Source organism: Lynx canadensis, chromosome A1 (assembly GCF_007474595.2).
Source record: "Lynx canadensis isolate LIC74 chromosome A1, mLynCan4.pri.v2, whole genome shotgun sequence".
Classification (NCBI taxonomy): domain Eukaryota; kingdom Metazoa; phylum Chordata; class Mammalia; order Carnivora; family Felidae; genus Lynx; species Lynx canadensis.
Window position 1 is genome coordinate 101,706,422 of NC_044303.2, and position 24,400 is coordinate 101,730,821.

The 24,400-nt window shown below is 37.3% G+C and overlaps 1 protein-coding gene across 7 annotated transcripts in view; it reads left to right on the plus strand.

Moving 5' to 3' along the window:
* Positions 1-24,400, plus strand: part of CSNK1G3 (casein kinase 1 gamma 3) — a 105,890-nt gene that overhangs the window by 50,596 nt on the left and 30,894 nt on the right. For all 7 annotated transcript variants that reach the window (XM_032592728.1, XM_030317156.1, XM_030317157.1 and 4 more), the window contains exons 5-8: positions 7,136-7,284; positions 8,845-9,079; positions 24,017-24,102; positions 24,225-24,309. In XM_032592728.1, coding sequence (XP_032448619.1) covers positions 7,136-7,284; positions 8,845-9,079; positions 24,017-24,102; positions 24,225-24,309 — 555 coding nt within the window. The remainder of the gene's footprint in view (positions 1-7,135; positions 7,285-8,844; positions 9,080-24,016; positions 24,103-24,224; positions 24,310-24,400) is intronic.

Genomic DNA, 24,400 nt, shown 5'->3' on the forward strand with positions numbered 1-24,400 from the left:
TGCGTAGAAGCGTACACAGTTTTTGTGTTAAAGTCATTATAGTTGATGGAGAAGGTCTATTTGTAAAGAATACTCTGCATTATCAGTGTAAGAAAGAAGGGCTAACTGATAGTGGTTTCAGTTTGGTTTACCTGGTGCAGGTATTAGGGTGGTTGTATGGTGTGTGGTAATTAGAGCATTTTTAGTGATAAATTAAGCACATAAGAATTTTAAATAAATCCGTACCTTGGAATAGGGTAGGACTAAATGGTGATGGGTTTAATTTTCTACGATAGAGCCTCATTTTTAAATTTCTCTACGTAAGAGTAAAAGATTGAAAATGCAAAGCCATTAAAAACAATAGGATGATTTTTTTATTTCCTTTTTTTAAATGTTTGCTTATGTTTGAGAGAGAGACAGAGTGTGAGAGGGGGAGGGGCAGAGAGAGGGAGACACAGGATTTGAAGCAGGCTCCAGGCCCTGAGCTGTCAGCACAGAGCCTGCACGGGGCTCAAACCCACGAACCTTGAGATTGTGACCTGAGCCAACATCGGATGCTTAACCGACAGAGCCACCCAGGTGCCCCTTCATTTTTATTTTTGATTTAAATATAAAGTAGCACATGGTGAGAAAAAAGTTTGTAAACTGGAAGGTTGGAGGTGAAAATGATACAGACATCTTATTTTTTTCCTTAATTATTTAGGCCCAGAGGATAATAAGTGAATAATGAATAATAAAATATAACATAATGAATGTGATTTTATTCATTATTCATATAACATTCAATATTCAATATAATGAAAAATACTTGTTTGTAGGTGTTATTTTTTTTTTAATGTTCTTTAACATTTTGAATAATGTCAGAATTTGTAAATAGAATTGTCACAGAAGGGACTATTTTTTTTTTTTTTTTCTCTTTACAGTGCGGTGGCCTTATTTTATTTGGGGTTTATTACTAGAATTTTATTACTAAATGTGGGTGCTGGGTGCTGTGGTATTTAATGGAACCACTCTTGGCCAAGTCTGGAACTCATTGCACCTGCCCTTCAGATCAGAGCTTGGTGTTCAGTTGGGTCAGCGATTCTCAAACTTTTGGGTCTCAGGATCCTTTTTTACAATTGAAACTTCTTTTTTTTTTAAATTTTTTTTTTTTTCAACGTTTATTTATTTTTGGGACAGAGAGAGACAGAGCATGAACGGGGGAGGGGCAGAGAGAGAGGGAGACACAGAATGGGAAACAGGCTCCAGGCTCTGAGCCATCAGCCCAGAGCCCGACGCGGGGCTCGAACTCACGGACCGCGAGATCGTGACCTGGCTGAAGTCGGACGCTTAACCGACTTCGCCACCCAGGCGCCCCTACAATTGAAACTTCTTGAAGATCCCAAAGAACTTTAGTTGTTGTGAGTTAGAGCTATTATTTACCACATGAGAAATTAAAACAAATATAAAAACACTGGTATATTAATTCATTTTAAAATGGCACTAATGTCTTAAAATCCCAACTAACCATATTTTCCAAATCAAAAAACTGTGAGAAAAGTGCCCTTGTTTTACAAATTTGCACAATTCTTTAATATCTGGCTTATGAGAACACAGCTAGATTCTCCTATCATCATCGTTATTCAGTCTGTTGCCATATCGCATGTCATATAGTCTCTGCAAAATTAGCCTGTTCGCTTGTGAGAGAATGAGAGTGAAAAAGGTAAATGACATCTTAGTATTATTATAAAAATAATTTCGATGTCAGTGACCTGAAAGGGTTTCGTGGACCACCCATCCATTCCCCCACGTATCTCCAAACCACATGTCGAGAGCTACTGACTTGAGATAGAAGCCTTTATCTTAAAGGTTAAGAATGCCTTAAAGTAAAACTTCTTTGGAAAAGGAAGTTTTCTATGTGATAATTCTCTATAGTATTTCTAATCAGATTTTAGGTTTTCTTAGTCACCTCTGTGGGGTTGAAATTTCCCAGTCAGAGCCTGAATGCTTTTGCTCTGATCCTTCCTAGATGAACAATATGAAAATGGAAAATGGAAAGAAACGTCATGATATTCCTTCTTTTAATGACAGGCTACACTGTCACCCAACTAGAGGGAACTGAAATACTTGACCGCGTGGCACGAAGTACTACGCAGTCTTTAAGAGTGTTTGTTAGACCTCCTAATGTTGTGACTTGAATTAATTAATATTGTTTTGTCATGGAAATAGCTGAACTATAAAATAGTGAAGTGTTTAATGAAATTAATTTTGGGAAACTGTGGGTGAGATTGTATTTTCAAATAATATGTGAATTTTGTATTCTTGCCCATTCTTCAAATTCTCTTGAAGAAAAAAAAGTATACTTGTCTTGAAAATGAGGGCTGCCAGTAAGCATCAATGATATTGGAAGTTATCAGAACTGACATTCATAAATTCACAGTGGATGGCCCTTTATAGGTGGCTCTTTATGGTAGTCTCAGAAGTAATTTTAGAATTGTGTGACATATACGTTTATACTTGAAAATTCACTGGTTGTAAGACCAAGCTTGCTCTTGCCCTTCGGTTGGATTGCATTCATGCGATTCAGTCCCGAGATACTTTGATCAAGATACTTTGATACTTTGATAAAGGGGTTAGTAACTTAACCCCTTTCTTACTATTCCTGCTAAGCCTTCTTTCTGCCCTGTATGCTCTCCTTTGGCGCCCTCTTTTCCTTTACCTGTCTTTCTTCCAGAAACCCTCTTTCCTGTGGTCTTGCTTTCCATACTCATATTGGCTGTGGTGGTGGTGTTTTATTTTTGCTTAGGGTACTCCCCAGCCCCTGTTTCTTATTTGCAATGTTTCCTAACTCCTAGCGATTTAATTTGTTTGCTCAGTGTTAGAAAACTGCCCAGACTTGTCCTGGGAAATGAAATTCTTGTCTGACCTTTACAGTGTTTGCTTTATGTTGTTGATTTACAAAAAAAAAAAAATACAACTTTTGATTTTGTCCTTCAGTGACATGAGATTCATGTTGAAATACGTTATTAATACTTACCTGAGAAGTTTCTACACTCATTGGTTTATAGAACCTTATGTATCTTAAGGAGTCATTTAGAGTTGATTATCTTTTATTATTCGCCATCTATGCTGACTCATATTTGAAGGTAAAATTATGTTATGTGATAAAGCTGAGGTATTTTCATTCAAATTGAAAACTCAGTGTCTAATTTGCTCAGTGAAATGTAATACTGTGTATGGAATTTAGCCATCTTGGGTAAGTTAGAGATACATTCTTTTGAAACGCTTTGAAACTATTAAAGAAAGGAAATTTTGGAGAAACCTGAAGCAATTTTTGTCCCTTTACTGATCTTTGTCATGGTGTTATTATAGAAATACAAAGGTGTTTTATGTAAATAGCTTGATTGAATGTACATGGTTGGTATGCAGTACTTCTCCTCCCCACGGCCCAGTTGGCTTATCTGAAGCAGAGCAGAGCAGATTTACTTATGCACGCCTTTCCTCATCTGGGAGAAATTGTGTGTGAATAATTAGAAATTTCGCGTCATGCTTACTAGAGATAGTTTGGTAAGAGGAGATTGGAAGGTTGGGTCAGAAGAGAAGTTGGCAGCTTGGATGGCAGAACTAGAGTAGAAATTTTTGAGATGCAGCCTTAGAAGATTTCAAAATGGGGCAGAGTAAATCTGAGCCTTCGAAACTGTTCTTTTTGTTAGTGAGGTGTGGTGGGAAGGCAGGGGAAGCCAAACTTAGATTACAGGGCCACAGAGTCCCAACGGGTATCCCTTGCTTTGTTTCTAGGAGCTCCAGAATGAAGCTAATGGTTGATAAGAGTAGGGGTAAACCTATGTAACTTTCAGCGTTGGGGAGACTGTTTTGAGAACTACTTCTCGCTCAGTGACAGTTCGAGGAGTAAATAAATGTAGCCTAAATCTTTTAACAATTCAAGTTTTTCTTCACGGTCCCAGAAGAATCCACATCATGAGCATTTTATTCCTGGTTGCAAAAAATAGCATGTGTTCTTCTTAACAGTTTGGAAAAGTTCAAAAAAATATAAAAATGCAAGGAGAAATCAACTGTGCTTCCAGTAATCACGGTTAGCTTTGTGGTTTTTCCTAATAGTATGTTTGCATATGTGTGTTTAATGACTCGTTAAAGACATTTTATTTTAAAAGTAATGTATGGCTGTTGTAAACAACAAAATTAATTGATCACTTTAGAATCATAACAGTAGCAGAAGTTTGCCCTTCACAGTTTTCTCTAAAGGTAGTTAAAGGTTGTGTTATGTTCCACAGTATGCGTATGACATAATTGGTTTAATTCGTGGGGGGGTTGATGAATGTGTAGGTGGTTCCCAGTTGCTTTTTTTTTTTTTTTTTTTACACTGTTAACAACCATGCAGCTTGAACATAGTTGTATGCATACATTTGCTTATTTTGAAAACGTTAGGGCACTTTTCCTCCAAAAACATCCCAATTCATGTTCTCCCCAATCAAGTTTTTAACTCACAACTTTGTAAATCTCGGTTAATTAGCTTTTAAATTATAAATACCCTTCTGATACTATACTAAAACTTGACCAGTGATAGTTTCTTAAAGTTGCAGTGTAGAGTTAGTAGACATCAAAACAAAACAAAACAAAACAACTTTTCCTACTCTTTCTTACATTAAAATCCCTTGTACTTTAACAAGATCATTTACCTGTGCATGATTTTGTAAATACATGCATTGGTGACTGGGAACATACTGGTTTACTGAAACAGATTTTCAAATATGGCCATATTTATTACCTAACAATTAGGTCATAATAATTACTGTCACTACAGTTTCATCAGAAAAAAGGTACTGTGTTTTTCTCTTTTTATTTTTTTAATTAATAAAATTTTTATCTATCTATATCTATCTCTATCTATCTATCTATCTATCTATCGAAGGAAAGACAGGGTCTCAAGCAGGCTCCACAGCATTGTGAGTGCATGAACCTTGAGATCGTGACTTGAGCAGAAATCAAGAGTCAATGCTTAACTGACTGAGTCACCCAGGCACCCCATGTGTTTTTCTCTTTTTAGTATTGGGAAGCTTTCAAAGGTCATCCTGGCAGAAATGAATTTAGCCAAAATACGGTTTTTACGTGAAAGCTTGAATTTTATTATTGGTAACAAATAAGAATGAGTAATTATTTCACTTTCTTTAAAAGAAAAAAATTTTTTTAATGTTTATTTTTGAGAGATAGAGTCAGAGCACGAGCACAAGCAGGGGAGACATGGGAGAGAGAGGGAGACATGGAATCCGAAGCAGTCTCCAGGCTCTGAGCTGTCAGCACAGAGCCCGATGCGGGGCTCAAACCCACGGACTGTGAGATCATGACCTGAGCTGAAGTCCCATGCTCAACTGACTGAGCCACCCAGGCACCCCTATTTCACTTTTTCTTAAAATAGGAGAGACTCTGTTTCCTAGAATGTCTGTCTGTCTGTCTGTCTGTCTTTCTTTCTTTCTCTCTCTCTCTCTCTCTCTCTCTCTCTCTCTCTCTCTCTCTTTCTTTCTTTCCTCTTTTTTTTTTTTTAACTTCATTGCACTGTTAAATGCAAGAGGTAAAAGTGAACATCTTTGTCTTACTCTCAGTCACAAATGGAAAGAATTCAGTCTTTCACCATTAAATATGATGGTAGCTGAGAGTTTCTCTTAGATGTCCTTTACCAGGTGGAGGAAGTTACCTTCTGTTCCAGATTCGCAGATGCTTTCTCCATCTCTATTAAGATGATGACTGGTTTTTCGTATTTATTCTGTTACTCTGATGAGTTACGTTGGTGGATTTTGGAATGTTAACCTAAACTTGCGTCCCTGGGCTAAATTATCCTTGATCGTGGTGTCTTGTCCACTCTTAATCCCTAATGTTCCCCCTAGTCCCACAAGGATGTATTGGATGTTCAGTAAGCACTTGTTGAATTAAGACAGTGAGATTTCTTACATGATTTTCTATTCTTGGAAACCTTTGAACACATTTGAATAAATCAGTCATTTAATAAACCAAAATATATTGCTACCTTATTGAGCGATCATTTCACAACAACTTCAATTAGTAGGAGTGTAGGTGATGACTCAGAAGGAAGTCGAAAAGCTCTTTGACAGTCCTTTCATTGAAGAGCTTCAGAACATGTTTATTTTTACATTCCGTATATAGTCCTAACAAGCTTGATGATCTGGTTCTCTTGCCTCCTACAGATCAGAAGCAACAAGCCAGAGCGTAGGAGATACTAGAGATTGCTAAATTAAGAGTATAAAGATTAACAACTGTCAGTGGCAGAGAGGGGAAAAAAGGCATTGTAGGAATAATTTTAAAACCTTAGTAGCTGGGAACTCTTCATGTCTTAATTGTGGTTCCAGGCTCTTAACAGCATAATAAAAGCAGCGTAGAGCACAATAAAAGTAGCATTTTCGAGTTGGAATACACTTCAGTGAGCTTCTCATTGACTATTTCTGAACTTGCTTTCTGCTTTTACAACATGTGAGGGGTAGATCTGACACACGCATCCGGGACTGGCTCTGGCAAGAGTGGCTTACGCCAAAATAGTGATTCCCAGTGGCAAAGGGAAATTTGTAAGTTGGGTGGGTGTGTGTGTGCGTCCCCCTAGTGGGACCTTCATCACCTCACCTTTGTCACATAACATAATCTGATCATGAGAGTGAAATCTGGGGTCTCACCCCCACTCACAAGGAGGGAATTAGATGGGGTGGGTGCACCTGAGGTTGAGAATCCTGGCGGGTGAGCCCAGCGTGATGCTTGCCTCAGGGTTATTAAAGAGAGCAGTCTCTTCTGTGTTAAAATAAAAATTGAATCTTTCCTATGTGACAGGCATTTCTCTAGGCCCTGGAAACATGAGGCTAAGACGCGCAGCCCCCGTGTCTGGTGCGGTGTTGGAGACCCACAGTGGAGCACTGTGTATAATGTAATGAGCTGCAGTAGAGGTGTAACCAGGCTACACAGTGAACGTCCAGGAGAAGGTGCAGTGAGGGAGAACATTGGCTCGGGAAGAGTTAAGTGTGCGAATGGAAAAAATGAACACATTGCTGCAGTTCTTGAAGACACAGAAAATGCTTAAAACTGCTCGTTGATTTTCCAGGAAGGGCAGTTTGGGATTCAGGATGAGGAAACAATTAAAATCCTTCTTCTTTCCCCCCAGATGGTATACCTCAAGTTTACTATTTTGGCCCGTGTGGTAAATACAACGCCATGGTGCTCGAACTGCTCGGACCTAGTTTGGAAGATTTGTTTGACCTGTGTGACAGGACGTTTTCTCTGAAGACTGTTCTCATGATTGCTATCCAGCTGGTAAGGCAAGCAGGAGGCTCTGAGGCTGATCGAACCGCCGTGCGGTTCGTTTGGTCCCATGTTTATGTTGAAAGGTTAAAGTCTGTTCTCTTTACAGAACGCGTGACCTTGTGAAGTTTCTGCTTTTCCTCCCATTGTCTTTTTAGGATGCAAATAACTTAAAATAACTGAGCCAAGTGTATTTTATTTGGGTGGAAGAATTAATATGTTAACTGCTTTCAGATCAGAATGCTGAGCTTGAGAATGGTTTCCAGCCCTCTTTTCATGTCACTGATGAGTGCTTAGAAAAGAGAGCCCTCGGAAACAGGGTTTATAATGTTAGTCATAAATTCTAATGGCCTAGAAAAAGAAGAAACAATGGAAAGTCTTATAAATTATTGAAATCTCAGGGAGCCTATGGGAAAACGGCTTAAGAGGATGATTTAAGGTAGTTTTGAAATCAACTCCAGTAGTATGTTCCAGAAATCTCAAAATGGTTTTTCTCCATTGACTCATTAATTTATCCTATGGAACTGTTCACATATGTACTTAAAGCTATTTATGCAACGATGTTTGTCATAAAATGGGAAACAACCCAAATGGAGAGAGATAATAGGGTTAGTTGAGTAAATTATTCATAGCCATAAAATAGTACCCAGCCATTAAAAAGTGAGTATTAAAAGAATGTCTTATAACCCGGAAAATGCTCGTAATATATCATTAATGAAAAGTGTAGGTCATAGAATATTGTATACCATGATCCAGAATTTGTTAACAATCTAAAATGGCCTAAGTGGCTATATGTTTCCATTGTGTTGTCGACCATTATTATCACTAAATGAAGCAATTTTATTTTCTTATTTATAATGTCCTATTTTGTGACAGTTTGTAGTATATTACTATATTGTGTGAATATAACATATAGTATGTATACGTTCACCATATACTGTATATCGTATATAATATATACTATATTATGTGAACGTGTACTGTATAATCATTAGAGTGGTATCCCAAAGTTTTCTGGTTTCAAGATCTTTTAAAATGTTTAATACCTAAGGAAAGACACGAGTAAGTTATAAAAAAAGAAAAAGAAAGATATCCCAAAGGGTACTGTGTTGTTTTCATTTAACAGTTTAGACTCTAGGTTTCTTTAATATAACTATAAAAGTTGCTTGGTGATTGAAATAACTGATAAGAACAAATTGCAACTTTATGAATATGTCTGTTTATACATCTCAGTTCAAGAGTTAGTAAAGCTTTTTGATTGTTTGAGGTGGCATCATCTGTAAGTGCTGACTGAATCAGGCTTACCAATATGAAAGGCATTCATGAAATTCAAATACTTGATTTATAACTGATCATAGTAATACTGAAAGCAAAGACTTTTAGGCATAACAGGATATATATTTGAGAAACTGTAGACTGATACCATGTTATTTTTAAAGGGTTGAAACAATTTCTGATTTTTATGTTGTTTTCATTGTAAGAATTTCATCTTGTGTCTATCATGCTTTTTTATGCTAGTCAAAGCCTAAAATAAAACATTCTTTCTTTTTGTTGTTGTTTTTATGAATCAAGATTTCTCGCATGGAATATGTCCATTCAAAGAACTTGATATACAGAGATGTAAAACCTGAGAACTTCTTAATAGGACGACCAGGAAACAAAACCCAGCAAGTTATTCATATTATAGATTTTGGTTTGGCAAAGGAATATATCGATCCAGAGACAAAGAAACACATACCATACAGAGAACACAAGAGCCTTACAGGAACAGCTAGATATATGAGCATAAACACACATTTAGGAAAAGGTATGTGTACCTTTTGTAAGTATGGAATTTAAATTCAGTGCCTGTGCAAACAGCGCGAGTTTTTATTTGTTATGGTTCAGTTTTGGGGGGCTTACGCTTGCTTCTGTTGTAATTTTTATTTATCCCGTCTAGCTAGAGTTTATATTTAATAAAACTCTTTTAAAGTAAGGTGCCCTAGAGTAAATGAACGGCAAATTTCTTATTTTACTGTGTCTGTTTTTTATATGACAATTCGAAATGTTCAACTTTGATACATTTTAGGTTGATGCGTTTGATAATTTTTATTAAAGAATATGAGAGAATCCTTAATTGTGGCTGAATTTAGTGTGTGAAGATTCTTGAATGAGACTGTGGCTCTCTGATAACAGCTAGCCAGGGAGACCTGGCATCCTGCCCAGTACATTTAATGCTAGAAGTACATACCTTAGTGGATTCCTTCACTGTAGAAACTATATGACTTTGGGCAAATTATTTAACTTTTTTTGAAGGGGGTTCCTTATTAATAGAAAGGATAAACTAAGATCAATCTCACAGAGTTCTTAAAGGCTTTTTTTTTTTTTTTCCCCGTCCAGAATCCAGTTCAGGACCACACATTTCATCTACTTGTCACATCTCTCTAGTCTGTTTTTATCTAGAACACTCCCTTGCTTTTCTTTACGGTTCATGGCCTTCATATTTCTGTGGAGTACATACAGGGTATTTTATAGGATGTCCTCAATTTGAGCTTGATCATTTCTTCATGACCATATTTGGATATGCATTTGTCGCACGAATACACAAGCACTGGGTTGTCAGTGCATCATGTCAGGAGGCATGTGACGTCACTTGGTTGCAAGTAGTTTTGGTCACTTGCTTAGGGTACTGTCTGCTAAGTTCTTCTACCTACCAGTTTCCTATTTTCCCTTTGTAATTAAAAATAATTTGGAAGCAGATTTTTGAGATTATGTAAATATAAGTATGTTGTTCCCATTAAATTCTACCCACTGGATTTAGCATCCGTCGATGATTTTCTAATTTATCATTCCTTGTGTGTTCATTGGTTGATAATCTAATGTAAGCAAAAGCTTTTACTTCTTTTCCCATTTATTCACGTATGTCAGTGTGGACTCATGGACTCCTAGTGTACTGACAGCAGTATAGTACCTTACTGTCAGTATTTATTTTGATACTCATACTGTCCCACATTTGGCCATTGGTTGTTCCATCTGGCTGACTGCTCTGTCTTTATGGCTTGTTCTCACGACTCTTTGAGAACTTCTTTACTTTCTGGTGCAATGAGTTATTGTAGATTTACCTTGTAGTTTCTGTGCTCTAGCCCAGAAACAGACATTTCTCCGAGTAGCTCTGGAGCTCCTTTTATTGGGTAATGTTAGGTAGAAACCAAGATTTGGGCACTGAGTATACTCATTGCTACTGCTGTGTTATTGCTGGCCCCGTTGGTGGCGGAACTGAGAAATGCGCGTGTGTACATGAATCACATGTACACACAGATAGATACACACATGCACATGTGCCTGCACACGTATGTGCATCTATGCATGTATTAATGCCTATCTAATAAGAATCTTGAGTTTATATTGATAGTTTTAATTTCATTCCAACACCACAAAGTAGTGTCCCCCTTTTCCACATTTGTTATTCCCTTCTCTTGTCTGTATTTTTCTGTCTTCTGGGCCGACAGGGAGAAATCTGGCTACCACTTCTCTCTTTACTCATTTTTAGGAGCCTACTACATCCTCAGAATCTAGTTTCAGAAATGGTAACTGATAACAGTATGTCAAGCAAGCTTACCAAAATTAACAGTATTTGTACTTAATTTACTGAAAAGTTCATTAAAAAATTTTTTTTTAACATTTATTTATTTTTGAGAGGCACAGAGAGAGCGAGCAAGAGAGCACGAGTTGGGAAGGGGAAGAGGGAGAGAGGGAGACATAGAATCTGGAGCAGGCTCCAGACGCTGAGCTGTCAGCGCAGAGCCTGACATGGGGCTCAAACCCACAAACTGTGAGACCATGACCTGAGCCGAAGTGGGACACTTACGAGCCACCCAAGTGCCCCCAAAAGTTCATTTTTTAAATTGAAATAGAATTTACATTGAATTAAGTTTATAACATTTGAGTGTATGATTTGTAGTTTTTGACATATGTGCACACCTACATAAGCCCCAACTCTGTCAAGATTTAGAACATATCATCATCTCATAGACTTCATTCTTGCTCTTCCCCCACCGTCTCCCAAAGCAGCCATTGCTGTGATTTCTATCATTAATCTAGCATAGTTTTTTTTTTTTTAAGTTTTAGTTTTTTGGTTTTTTTAGTTTTTAGTTTTTTAGTTTATTTATTTATTTTGAGAGAGACAGAGCACAGGTGGGGGAAGGGCAGAGTGAGAGGGAGAGAATCCCAACTAGGCTCCCCACTGACAGTGCAGCGCCTTATGTAGGTTTCGAACTCACAGAACTGTGAGATCATGACATGAGCCGAAATCAAGAGTCACTGACTGAGCAACTGACTATGCGCCCCGTTCATCGATTAATTTTGCTGATTCTATTGCTTCATGTAAATGGAATTATCTGGCTTCTTTTGCTCAGTATAAGGTTAGGGTTTGTTTTTCAAGTATCAGTAATTTGTTTCTTTTTAAGGCTAAGTAGTATTCCGTTGCATTAATATACCATAAATTATTCTAATGTTGATACACATTTTGATTATTAATAGGTGTTTACTATTATGAATTTTTAAATCTTTCAGTGGACATATGTTTTCAGTTCTTTTGGGCAGATACTAAGGTTGGAATTACTGTGTCATGTGGTGGGTATTGTTTAACTTCATAGGAAACTGCCAGTCAGTACCCCAAAGCATTCATGCCATTTTCTGTTTCCACCAGCAGTAAATGAGAGTTCTGTTTGTTTCATAGTATTGACAGCTTTTGGTGTTAGCCTTCTTTTTCCTTCTAGCCATTGGAGTAGATATGTGGTGGCATTTTGTTTTGCTTGACTTAAGATTCTGAGCACTGTTTCTTGTGCTTGCTTATTGGCCATTTGCTTATCTTCTTTTGTGATGTGTGCCATTTTATTGTTGATTTGTAGGAATTCTGTATATATTCTGGATATTCGTTCTTTCCCAAATATATGTACTGTGAATAGATTCTTCTGGTCTGTGGCTTGCCTGCTCGTTTTCTTAATGGTGTCAGTAGATGTGCACAAGTTGTGAATATTTGTGTGGTCAGTTATTTACCAGTTTTTTGTTTTAGGATTGCTGCTGTTTGAATCCTAAGAAATCTTTGTCCCCGTGAGATGCAGACATTTATGTTTTCTTCTACCATTGAGAATATATTTTTGTATGATGTGAGTGAGAGGCTGAGGTTCTTTTTCTGATGTCATATTCTTTCCCATTGAGTTCCTTCTTTGCCTTTCTAAAAAAATCAGTTCTGGGTTATGTTTTTGGTGGTTTATTTTTAAGTCTTACAAACCATGGTCAGTTTTCATATCAGAGAAAGACTTAATTCTCTGTTTTTATTTTACTTATTTATTTATTTTCAAATGTTTATTTATTTCTGAGACAGAGAGAGACAGAGCATGAGTGGGGGAGGGACAGAGAGAGAGGGAGACCCAGAATTCAAAGCAGGCTCCAGGCTTGAACTGTCAGCACAGAGCCCGACAAGGGGCTCGAACTCACAAACCATGAGATCATGACCTGAGCCGGTCAGTCGCTCAACCGACTGAGCCACCCAGGTGCCCCAATTCTCTGCTTTTAGATTGCATTGCTGACATCTCTCTCAGAAGGAAGAATAGACAAACGTAAACCAGTCAGTACTTACCCGGCATCACTGCCCGCATGTACCCTAAAGACATACTTTTTGTACAAGACCTTAGGAGTCATCTGACCCAGCCTTCAACTCGTGGTCGTAGCTTCTTCTCTATCCATTCTTCCCAGACTTATCTGCTGTTTACTGCATGTCCCTGCTTCTTCCTCTCAGTCAGAACAAGTGGCACTTGGAATTTTCCCTGACAGCCTCCTGATAGGAGAGCCATGGTATTTTTTGTCTTCAGGTGTCTGAAATGCCTGAAAAATGTAAATTTGTCTTTCTTTAAGAAAAGTTTCATGGATCTAAAATTATAAAGCACACGTTGCATTCAGGTGGTATTTGGGGGAGGGGTTGCCTTTCAATAGCAAACTTTTGCGATAGATTTAAAATAAGATTGAGGAGATACACAACTTTCAGGATTGTGTTTGATGTTACAGTCAGGCACACCTGTATGTATATGAGCTGTGTCTGTGAGAGATTTTCATTTTGTGGTAGTTGCTAACAGCCTATTTTATAACAACTAACAAAGGTTCACCACCATTTTATTGTGAGACATGAAGTCACAACTTCCTTATGGCCCGATGTTTTTTTATCTGAACAATGGTAAATGTAACAGCCTTCTATTTGTAGAAATGGCCAAGTGAATCTGATATGTTTGTCCTTGTTAGGAAAAGCCTTCAGAGCTTGGGAAATGGCATTTAACTATTGTAGTCATCTCTTTTTCCTCCTTTTTCAGGAAGAAAACATAAACACAATATTTCTCGGGCAGGTACTGCAAAGAACAAAAGCTTTAATCCTTACTTTATCCCATTTGTAAAAGCCCTGCTTCCAGTCTCGATGTAGAACTTGGAAGTAGATGGGCAATGTTAATAGTGAGATTTGTTTGCCAGGTTATGTGAGTTCCTGTTTTTTAAGAAATTAAGAGTAAGCTAAAGTCATGTGAGTTTAAGTGCTGAAGAGTTAAAGCATTTTATAAGTGAGATGGCAGTGAACACGGACTTAGTCGTGTGTGGCGTTTAGAGCACTTGGCTTTGTGAGGAGTCATGAGTAGATAAAAAAGAAAAAGTGGTGAAAATGTGACCTTTTAGTGGCGATTTTTAATTTGTGTATATATAATTGCTGTCTTTCCTACTCTGCCTGGACTTTGGTGATTACATTTAAAGCCTTCTTATTCATTGCTTTATTCTTGTGTATTTAAAGACTTTGTACACACAGGAGCGTTTCGAAATAGAGAATTTGGTCAGATGAGCATTTGCGCAGATTTATAAGTATTTTTCCTTTGTGGAGATCAGTGCACTGTTCCAGGTTTAAAAAGGAAAAAGGTGGAAGAAGAGTGTAACATCACATTGTGGAATTTTAGCCTCTTTATTCCTGTGGTATAGATCTTTTGATCTTAACTGGGTGATTAATATTCGGAAGGCACAGATGTAGTGATTCTCTTGTGTACCTTCTCATACCTTCTTAAGTCCTTGTTTTGGATGCAATCTCACTAAAGCTGTGTGTGACCTGACTTTCTTTGGTCGCCTCTTGTGGAAGCCTTCTTTACTATTTTCATGTCGAATTGTTATTTTAAATTGTGTCTGCTCACGGTCTCCTTTTTAATATCTTTCCAAATACTTTTTTTTTTTTTTTTTTTTTTTGTCAAATGCTTTGAACCTCATTTCATAATCTTCCTTTGGATCACTCTCTTTTCCCTTCATGAAAAGGCAGCTTTTGTGGAAGTCATTTGAAATTAAGTAAATACCCTGCATTTCTCTTTAGTAGGTAGCACTAGAATTGTCTTGTTTTCAAAATTATTATGGAGTATTCATTAATAAAGAGACTAGGCTTTGAGGAATAAACTTCAGTTGCTTTGCAAGTGTTAATCTGTGTTCTGTAGAAGAATTAACATTTCAAGCCACTACGTGGTAAGCTCTCTGAATAAGAGCGAAGGGATCACAGAATTTATGGTTTTACAAAAATGCCTTCTTTCTGTGTTGTCATCTTAGGATGTGATTCATTTAATTTCTAGGTTAATTGCCCAAATTCCTGAGGACAGCTCTTTTAGCCTCCCAAACAGCTTTTTCGCAGTTTAGAAACATGTATTTACGTTTTATGATTATGTTTTAACAGTTTAAAAATGTATTGCACAATCCCTTGCTTTCTGAAGCATGATGAGCATAATTTACATTCTCTGGCTGATTCAGCATCATAATTTTTGGATGATTACTATTATATAGTGATGACCTCAAGTTTAGTTGAGGAATGTTAGGACGTATACCTTGAACTAAATAAGTGTAGAGAAAATGCGTTTAAATAGTAGTGTTTTTTTTTTTTTAAACAGATGTTACTTTTTTTGAACAGTTATTTTTTTTTAAGAGCAGTTTTTGATTCATACCAAAATTAGGCAGAAGGTACACAGGTATTCCTTATATTTCCTGCCCACACACATGCAGCGCTGTCCCCACTATCAACATTCCCCACTAGAGTGGTACGTTTGTTGTAATTGTTGAACCTGCATTGACACATCCTTATCATTGAGAGTCCATAGTTTACTTTGGGATTTCCTCTTGGTATTGTACGTTCTACGAGTTTGGATAAATTACAATTTTTTTTAATGTTTGTATTTATTTTTGAGACAGAGCCTGAGCAGGGGAGAGGCAGAGAGAGAGGGAGACACAGAATCCGAAGCAGGCTCCAGGCTCTGAGCTGTCAGCACAGAGCCCAACACAGGGCTTGAACCCGTGAACCGCGAGATCATGACCTGAGCTGAAGTCGGACGCTCAACTGACTAAGTCACCCAAGCGCCCCTGGATAAATTTATAATGACATGTGTCTACCATTATAGTATTATACAGAAGAGTTCCACTTCCCTAGGCATCCTCTATACCTAATCATCCTTCCTTCCCCACCAACCCCTCCCTCCCTCCAAACCCCTGGCAACCACTGGTCTTTTTATTTATTGTCTCCATGGTTTTACCTTTTCCAGATACCATACAGTTGGAGTTAAGCAATATGTAGCCATTTCAGACTGGCTTCTTTTACTTAGTAATATGCTGTGCTTTTAAGGGTTCTGCATGTTTTTCCCTGGCTTGATAGCTCATCTCCTTTTAGTGCTGAATAATATTCCATTGTCTGGATTCTCCATAGTTTATCCACTCATATACTGAAGGATATCTTGGTTGCCTGTAAGTTTGGCATTTATGAGTAAAGGTGCTGTAAACATCCATGTGCAGGTTTTTGTGGGACCTAAGCTTTCAATTCTCTGGATAAACCCCAAGGAGCTCAATCCTGCATCATATGTTGAGAATATGTTGTAAGGCACCCCCAAACTGTCTTCCGAACTGGCCATACCGTTCTGCGCTCCTATCACCGATGAATGGGAGTTCCTGTGGGTCCACATTCTTGCCAGCGCTTGGTATTGTTAGTGTTATACATTTCCACCATCCTAACGGGTTCCTGGGACGAGCTCCTATGTGGAAAAGGGCTTTTCCCCTCCACAATACCAAGCATTCTCAGCCACCAGTAGCATGTCTGAGAATTCAACTTAATACTGGCACTATCTATGTGGAGAAAGCATCAGATCCCAAGGTTAAGGATTCTATCCTGTAAGACTGCTCCCCTCCCCCTCTTCTGGACTCCAGTTTCAAGCTCTGGGCTATTACTGGTGCTTCTGACTGATCAGCTACAGATTAGAGGTTCTAGCTACCTCCTCCTTAAGTTCAGTTTATTTGCTAGAATGGTTTCATAGATTCACATTTATCAGTTTATTATAGGATATGATAAAGGATACAAATGCACAGTCAGATGAAGAGCTATGGACAGTGAAATCCCAAACAAAGGAGCTTCTGTCTTTAAGGGGCTTGGGGCCTGGCTTGGTGGCACATGGGAGTATTCTGGTTCCCCAAGTGTGGAAGCCCTCCCAAAAGGACCAAAAAGCTGCGTTCCTGGGTTTTTATGGGGGCTTCATTACATAGTCAGGATTCACTAAGTCCATGGCCATTGGTTGATTCAGTCTCCAGCCTCTCCTCACTCCCTGGTGGTTGGGGGGTACAACTAAAAGTTCCAAACCTCAATAATCATATGTATGGCCTTCCTGGCAATCGGCCCCTGACCTTGGGTGGGTCCAAAATTTACCTTCATTAATAATAAGACACCCATTTCACCTTTCTGGTTCTGAAGTGTTTTCAGGAGCTATGGATGAAGACCACATATACCTGAGAAATATATTTTGGTTATCTGAGTGATGAAATATATATTTCTTGTAAATCATTACTTCAAGTAGTGTTATCTCGTTGTTTTAATTCGTGTTTCCTGATGACATATGATGTGTATGTACCGTCTTTTCATGTGCTTATTTGTCATCGATATATCTTCCTTGGTGAGGTGTTTTTGAAGGTCTTTGGTCCATTTTTAATCAGGTTGTTTGTTTTTATTATTTTTGATTTTAAGAATTCTTTGTATATTTTGGGTAACAGTGCTTTATGAGATGTATCTTTTGCAAATATTTTCTCCCAGTCTGTAGCTTATCTTTTTATTCTCTTGAAAGTGGCTTTAGCAGAGCAGAAGTTTTAGTTTTAATGAAGTCCACTTCACCAGTTATTTCTTTCATGAACATGCCTGTGCTTTCATATCTAAAGAGTCATTTCCGGGGCGCCTGGGTGGCGCAGTCGGTTAAGCGTCCGACTTCAGCCAGGTCACGATCTCGCGGTCCGGGAGTTCGAGCCCCGCGTCAGGCTCTGGGCTGATGGCTCAGAGCCTGGAGCCTGCTTCTGATTCTGTGTCTCCCTCTCTCTCTGCCCCTCCCCCGTTCATGCTCTGTCTCTCTCTGTCCCAAAAATAAATAAACGTTGAAAAAAAAAAAAAAATTTTAAAGAGTCATTTCCAAACTCACAGTCATCTAGATTTTCTCCTACATTATATTTTAGGAACTTTATAACTTTTCATTTGACAGGTCTTTGATCCAGTTGTGTTACTTTTGTGGAGGGTGTAAGATCTGTGGCTAGATTCATTTCTTTTATATATTGATATCCAGTTGTTCTAGTACTGTTTGTTGGGGAAAAAAAAAACAAACCTTTCCTCCCTTCTGTTGCCTTTGCTCAACTGTCAAAGATGAGTTGACAGTATTTACGTGGGTCTGTCTTTGGACTGTCTTTTCTCTTCATTGATCTGTTTGTTCACAAATACTGCATTGTGTTGATGACTGTAGCTTTATAGTTAGTCTGAGGGTAGTGTATTTTTTAATAGGGTTTTTTTTTTTTTGGTATTCAGATGTCTTTTAGCCTAGTATTTTTTATTATGTGTCGTGCACCTATTGCTGGTGGTACTTTGCTGTTCCCTTCTTTTGATTTGCTTCTTTTGATAGCCAAACTTACTGGATTTTATCCAATTAAGAGAACTGCATTTGAAGAAGACTTCTTCAGGAATTGCATGCATGTGCTAGGTCCTTGCTCGGGAAACTTTGTTTTTTGCTAGATTAGGTATCTGGACTGGTGAGTTGTTACTGCAAATTGTCTTATATATTTGTGTCTTTTCTTTTCCTGAATAGGTTCGTGTTTTCATTTAACAATACAACCATTTTAATTATGTAATCTTGAAAAAACGTTAATGAGCTCCATGAATCTTGAGGAAGAAGAGTATTTATTTATTTATTTTTTGGTGGGGTGCTGGGGGAAAAGTAATTTTTAACTGTTTAGGAGGAAATATAAAGTGAAACTTTTACTTGTTTCTTTTTTTACTTGCTTTAAAAAATGTGAACAGGGTGTATATAATAAGGGCCAAATTACCTTGGGAGTTTTTTTTTCCCCCATGAAACAGAACTGTTGAAGGTCTGAAAAGGTATTCTTCAGTTACTGTGTTTCCAAGATAAAGCCTTCCCTATGACTTATTACTCACCACTCACTATGTGGTGAAATTTACTTCCTGACTAGTCAGTGGATGAAAGAACACAAGTAAAGAATTAGGAGGAGAAGGAACATTTCAGACTGAGTTTCAGTAGTGGTTAATTTTACTAGCTTGTTTTCATGGCTTGAGTTTTTAAATACTGTGTAGGTTTTGAGACTAATACTTTTCTTTGAGACAGTCATATAGGCAAGATCTAATCATCACGGCTTGTTGACACCGGTAACTAAAACTTCCAACTTTGGATGGAATTTAGAGGGAAGTGCTTTTTATAGTGAGTTCTTCTCCTTAACAAAGAACACACTACTGTAGGGGTCAGTATTTATGTATCATTTGGTCTTTTAAACTGCATGCTATATAATATGCAGGTCTTGCCTATGTATTGATAAATTTTCCCCTACATGTTTCACATTTGTTGATGCTGCTGAAAAGGGTATTGCTTTTTAAATTTGTTTTCCAGTTGCTCATTGCATGCATAGAAATACATTTGATTTTTATATATTGACCTTGTATCCTGTAACCTTGGTAGAACTCATGCACTAGTTCTAATAGAGTTTTTTAGGGGTAGATTATTTAGCATTTTCCACATATACAATTATATGGTCTGCAGAGAAAACTGGTTTTACTTCTTCATTTCCAATCTGATTTGAATCCAGATTCAATCCAATCTGAATACCTTTTAATTTTTTTTCTAGCTTTTCTGTACCAACAAGAACTTCCAGTACAACACCGAATAGATAATGTGAGAGTGAGCATCCTTGTTTTGTTCCTAATTATAAGGTTGCCTTTTCCATGTAAGAATTATGTTAGTTGTAGGTTTTTCGTGGAAGTCCGTTGTCAGAATGAAGTTTTTTTTTCTATTTCTTGTTTAACAAGTGTTCTTATCATAAATGCATGTTGTGTTTTAAGAAGTAGTTTTTCTCTATCTTTTGAGGTGATCTTATGATTTGTATCTTTTATTAATAAGGTGAATTATATCAGTTGGTTTTTGAATGTTAAACCAACCTTAACTTCATAAGATGAACCCTACTTAGTCATGATGTATTATCTTCTTAAGGATTTTGTGTCTGTGTTGAGGAACATTTCTTGTATTTTCCTTTGCTTGTATTACCTTTGACTGGTAATATCATGAAGGAAATAAGAGTTTGTGTAGAGGTGGTATTATTCCTTAACTGCTTAATATAATTCACCAGTGATGCCATCTGGACCTTTGGTTATATTTTGGGAAGATTTGAAATTATAAATTAAATTTCTTTAATTGGCATAGAGCCGTTCACGTCTTCTTTGTAACTTGTAGCTTTTACAATACTTGTCCATTTCTTCTAAGTTGTATGGAGCTGTTCACATCTTCTGTGTAACTTGTAGCTTTTAAGATACTTGTCCATTTCTTCTAAGTTGTTGAATTTATTGGCATAATGTTAGCTCATAATATTCTTTCATCATTTGTTTAGTGTGTGTAGGGTCTGGCCTGATGACCCTTTGTTCCTCCTGATACTAGTAATTTGTATTTTCTTTTAGGTTAGTGATAGGATCAGTTTTATTGAACGTTTCAGATAATCAGCTTTTGATTTTGATGGTTTTCTCAATTGATGGTCTTTTGTCATCACTGGTTTCCTCATTTATCATTATTTTTTCCTTTTTTTTTTTTTTTTTTTTTTTTTTTTTTTTTTTTGGTGTTATTGGCCCAGACATAGGTAAATGAGTCAGAATACAGAGTCCTGAAATGGACTCCTACATAGAGGTCAATTGATATTTGAGAAGGTGCAGAAGTAATTCAAGGGGAAAGGATAGTATTGTAAAGAAATTGTATGATAATAACTAGATATCAGTATTGACAAAAAAAAATGAATTTAACCCCTTTTACCCCTTTTACCCCACAGTGAACAAAAAGAAGAAAAATGACTTCAAATGAATCACAGATTTAGATCCAAAACTATAAAATTTCTTTAAGAAAAAATAGGAGAAAGTCTTTGTGACCTTAGACTAGTCAGAGACTCTCAGATAGGACACAAGCTCCAACAAGAGGCACCTGTGTGGGTGGCTCAGTCGGTTAAGCGGCCGACTTTGGCTCAGGTCATGATCTCACAGCTCATGAATTCAAGCCCCACTGTCTGTCTCTCGCAAAAATAAAGGAATATTTAAACATTTTTTTAAAAAGCATAAACACAACAACAAAAGCTTGATAAATTGGGCTTTGTCAAAGTGTGAACTTGAAAGCAAGCTATAATTTGGGAGAAAATGTTTGCAAAACTTGTTGTATGAGAATAACTTGTATCCAGAATACACAAACAACTCTTAACTTTCTGACAAGACAAACAGTACAGTTAAAAAAAGTGAGTAAAATATTTAAATATTCACTTCACAAAAAAAGATGTATGAATAAGCAGTAACACATGAAACAGTGTTCAAAAACATTAGTCACCAGTGAAATTCAAATTAAATCACAGAGCGCTAACCCCTCATAGCCACTAGCATGGCTAAAATATAAAAGAGTGGCCATGCTAAGTGTGAGATGGGCACTTACACGACTGGAATTCTCTTAGATTGTTGGTGGAAACAGAAAATGGCACAATCCCTTTGGAAACAGTGCATTCGTGTCTCATAACGTGAAAATTACACTTTTCCATATGAAGCAATAATCCTCCTCCTAAAAATTTACACAAGGGAAGTGGAAACAAGAATGTTCATAAAAGCTTTATTCACAAAACCCCCACCTGGAAGTTATTCATGGTCCATCGGTAGGTGACTATATACATATATTGTGATATATTACTCAGCAGTAAAAAGTAATGAACCACCAGTGCGTGCAAAACATAAAAACATGATGTTGAGTGAAAGAATTCGGGCCCAAGGGTCCATACTATATGATGCTGTTCATATGAAGTTCTATAAAGAAATCACATTTAGTGTAGGCTCCCAGAAGCAGGTTAGTGGTGGTTTGGAGACCGGGGAAGGGGAGAGTAACAGGCAGGGGGGCATAAGGGAACTTCTTAGAGTGCTGGAAATACTTCTTGATTCTGGTGGCTCGTGTGTGTGTGTGTGTGTGTGTGTGTGTGTGTGTGTGGTTAGCATTTTTTAAATGGATCCTTATAATGGGTGCGTTTTATTATATGGAGATTATGCTTCAATCAAGGAAGTTTCGTTTTTAGTGCTTATCAAATCTGGCTGTATTTCAGAATCACCTGCTAAGTCCTTTCAAAATGCACATATTCTTCTAGCTCCTGTCTTAGCCCAGGAATCAGACTCCATCGAGAGGCCTTGCTCACTTGAGGTTTTTAAAAGTTTCAGAGGTGATTCTGATTCTCATTGGGACTTTAGAAGTAAACTTTTTCCTTTGCATGACTCTTTATTCTTAAGGTTCCCAGGATCTAATAAGGTGAAATTGTATATAAAAAATATATTTCTGTTTTTTTTCCATGTTATTCACATCCCCACTTTTATTAAAGGCTACAAAGAGACCTTAAGTCTCTTTTACTTATTTTGAAAGTTTTCTATTTTTAACAGCTTATGCTTACATTGTTACAATAGAAAATACCAGCAAAAAAGAAAAACTAGCCATTATACCAAAATTTGAGTATATAAAAATGGAAGGTGAAATGTCCTGTGTCATCCTCCAATCTTATAACCCTGATTACTAACGATTTGATGCATATTCTTCTAGATATCTTCCTTTACTTCTAGGAGAGGGACACATATCTAGTATTATGTCTTTTCAAATATTCATTTTTATATTTAAAAATTTTTAAGGTTTAGTTTTGAGAGAGAGAGGTGGCGGGGGGGAGGGGTAGAGAGAGAGAGGGAGACACAGAATCCGAAGCAGGCTCCAGGCTCTGAGCTGTCAGCACAGAGCCCCACGCGGGGCTCAAATCCACGAACCGCGAGATCATGACCTGAGCTGAAGTCATATGCTTAACCGACTGAGCCATCCAGGCGCCCCTTTTCATTTGTTTATATTTAAATAGTATGCTCTGTGACAGCCATTATACAGAGTCCTGAGGACAGTGAGCCAAAAGACATCTGCCATCCTATAACCTCCCGTTTGGTGGGAGGATGGATATTGACTAAAAAATGACACAACATATATACGCAAACTGTAGGAAGTGTCACAGAAGACAGTTATAGAATGGGATTGCATAGTAGAAATGATAACCTGTTCAGAGTCATGCTTTGAAAAGTTTTCTTTTTCAAAACCACTGCTTAGATAGTATGATGATTACTCATTTGGATAAACATCTTACCCATGAACATCCTTTTAGAATTAAACTACCGTTTTTGCCTCTTACTGTTAGAGTTTTTATATTATTTTTTTTAAAGCTTATTTATTTTGAAGGAGAGAGAGAGAGCAACCATGAGCAGGGGAGGGGCAGAGAGAGGGGGAGAGATTATCTCAAGCAGGCACCGAACATTGAGCACAGAGCTAGACTCAGGGCTCAAACTCATAAACGGAGATCATCCATGACCTGAGCCCAAATCCACAGTCGGATGCTTAACCGACTGAGCCACCCAGGCACTCCTGTGTTTTTTTAAAATAGCAAGAAATCTTCATAATGTAACTTCAGTGACAAAAAATTTCACTCAGCAAATATTCCTAAGTACCGTTCTGAATCTTCATCTGTAGTTGTCACTCAGTTATGTGCTGTACAACATTTTTTTGCTAAAACAACAGTAGCAATTTGAAAATGGTAGTTTGTTCAAAGCAGCACATTTTTGGTGGTGGCAGAGGGGTTATTAATGTTGATATGTGTCAAACATGGGTGCTTTAAAAAGTATATTACACAAAATCCTAATTGCACTTAATATTAATGGGAGAGTGTATAGGATGGGTGTTTTATGCTCCCATAAGTTCAGGAAGTGCAGGGTTACATTTTATCTTTAGGTTTTTCCAGACCTTTTAATATGTTACATCCTGGGTCTTTAGGATAGAGCTACAATACACAGTGACCCTGTATTTGACCATGGAACCCTTTCTGCCTTGCTATATACTTCTTGGGATAGATATCTAAGGAGAGAAATGAATGCCCAGTAGAGTCTTTAGAAAAAAAGAATTGTAGGGCCATCTTTTAAAGATGCACAGGAATTGTAATGTTAAAAACATTGTTTAACCGGACATGATTTGTTTTTTAAAAGCACTAGATATTTTATATTTATATACTGAACTCTGGGAATTAATTTGTATGTAACAAAAGAATCAGTTCTCCATTCTTGCATCCTTAACTGGGAATAGAAAGTGAAATTGATGTTTCTCTTACATTTCAGAACAAAGTAGAAGAGATGACTTAGAAGCTTTAGGTCATATGTTCATGTATTTTCTGAGGGGCAGTCTTCCTTGGCAAGGTTTAAAGGTAATTGTTTTTGTGTTTCCTTTTGAATTTAATAAATTGGTGCTATGTTAAGCTTCTGTCCTGCAAGTGGTTAATTTTAAAATTACCACCTTGCCAAGATTTTTTTTTTCTTTGTGTTTTAGGCTGACACATTAAAAGAGAGGTATCAGAAAATTGGAGATACAAAACGAGCCACACCAATAGAAGTGCTGTGTGAAAATTTTCCAGGTAATGAATGACGCCACACTGATACATATGCTTCTATGCAGAAAACCAGAGCGGTTAATTTTATTGCTCAAGTTTATAAATACTTTTTCTT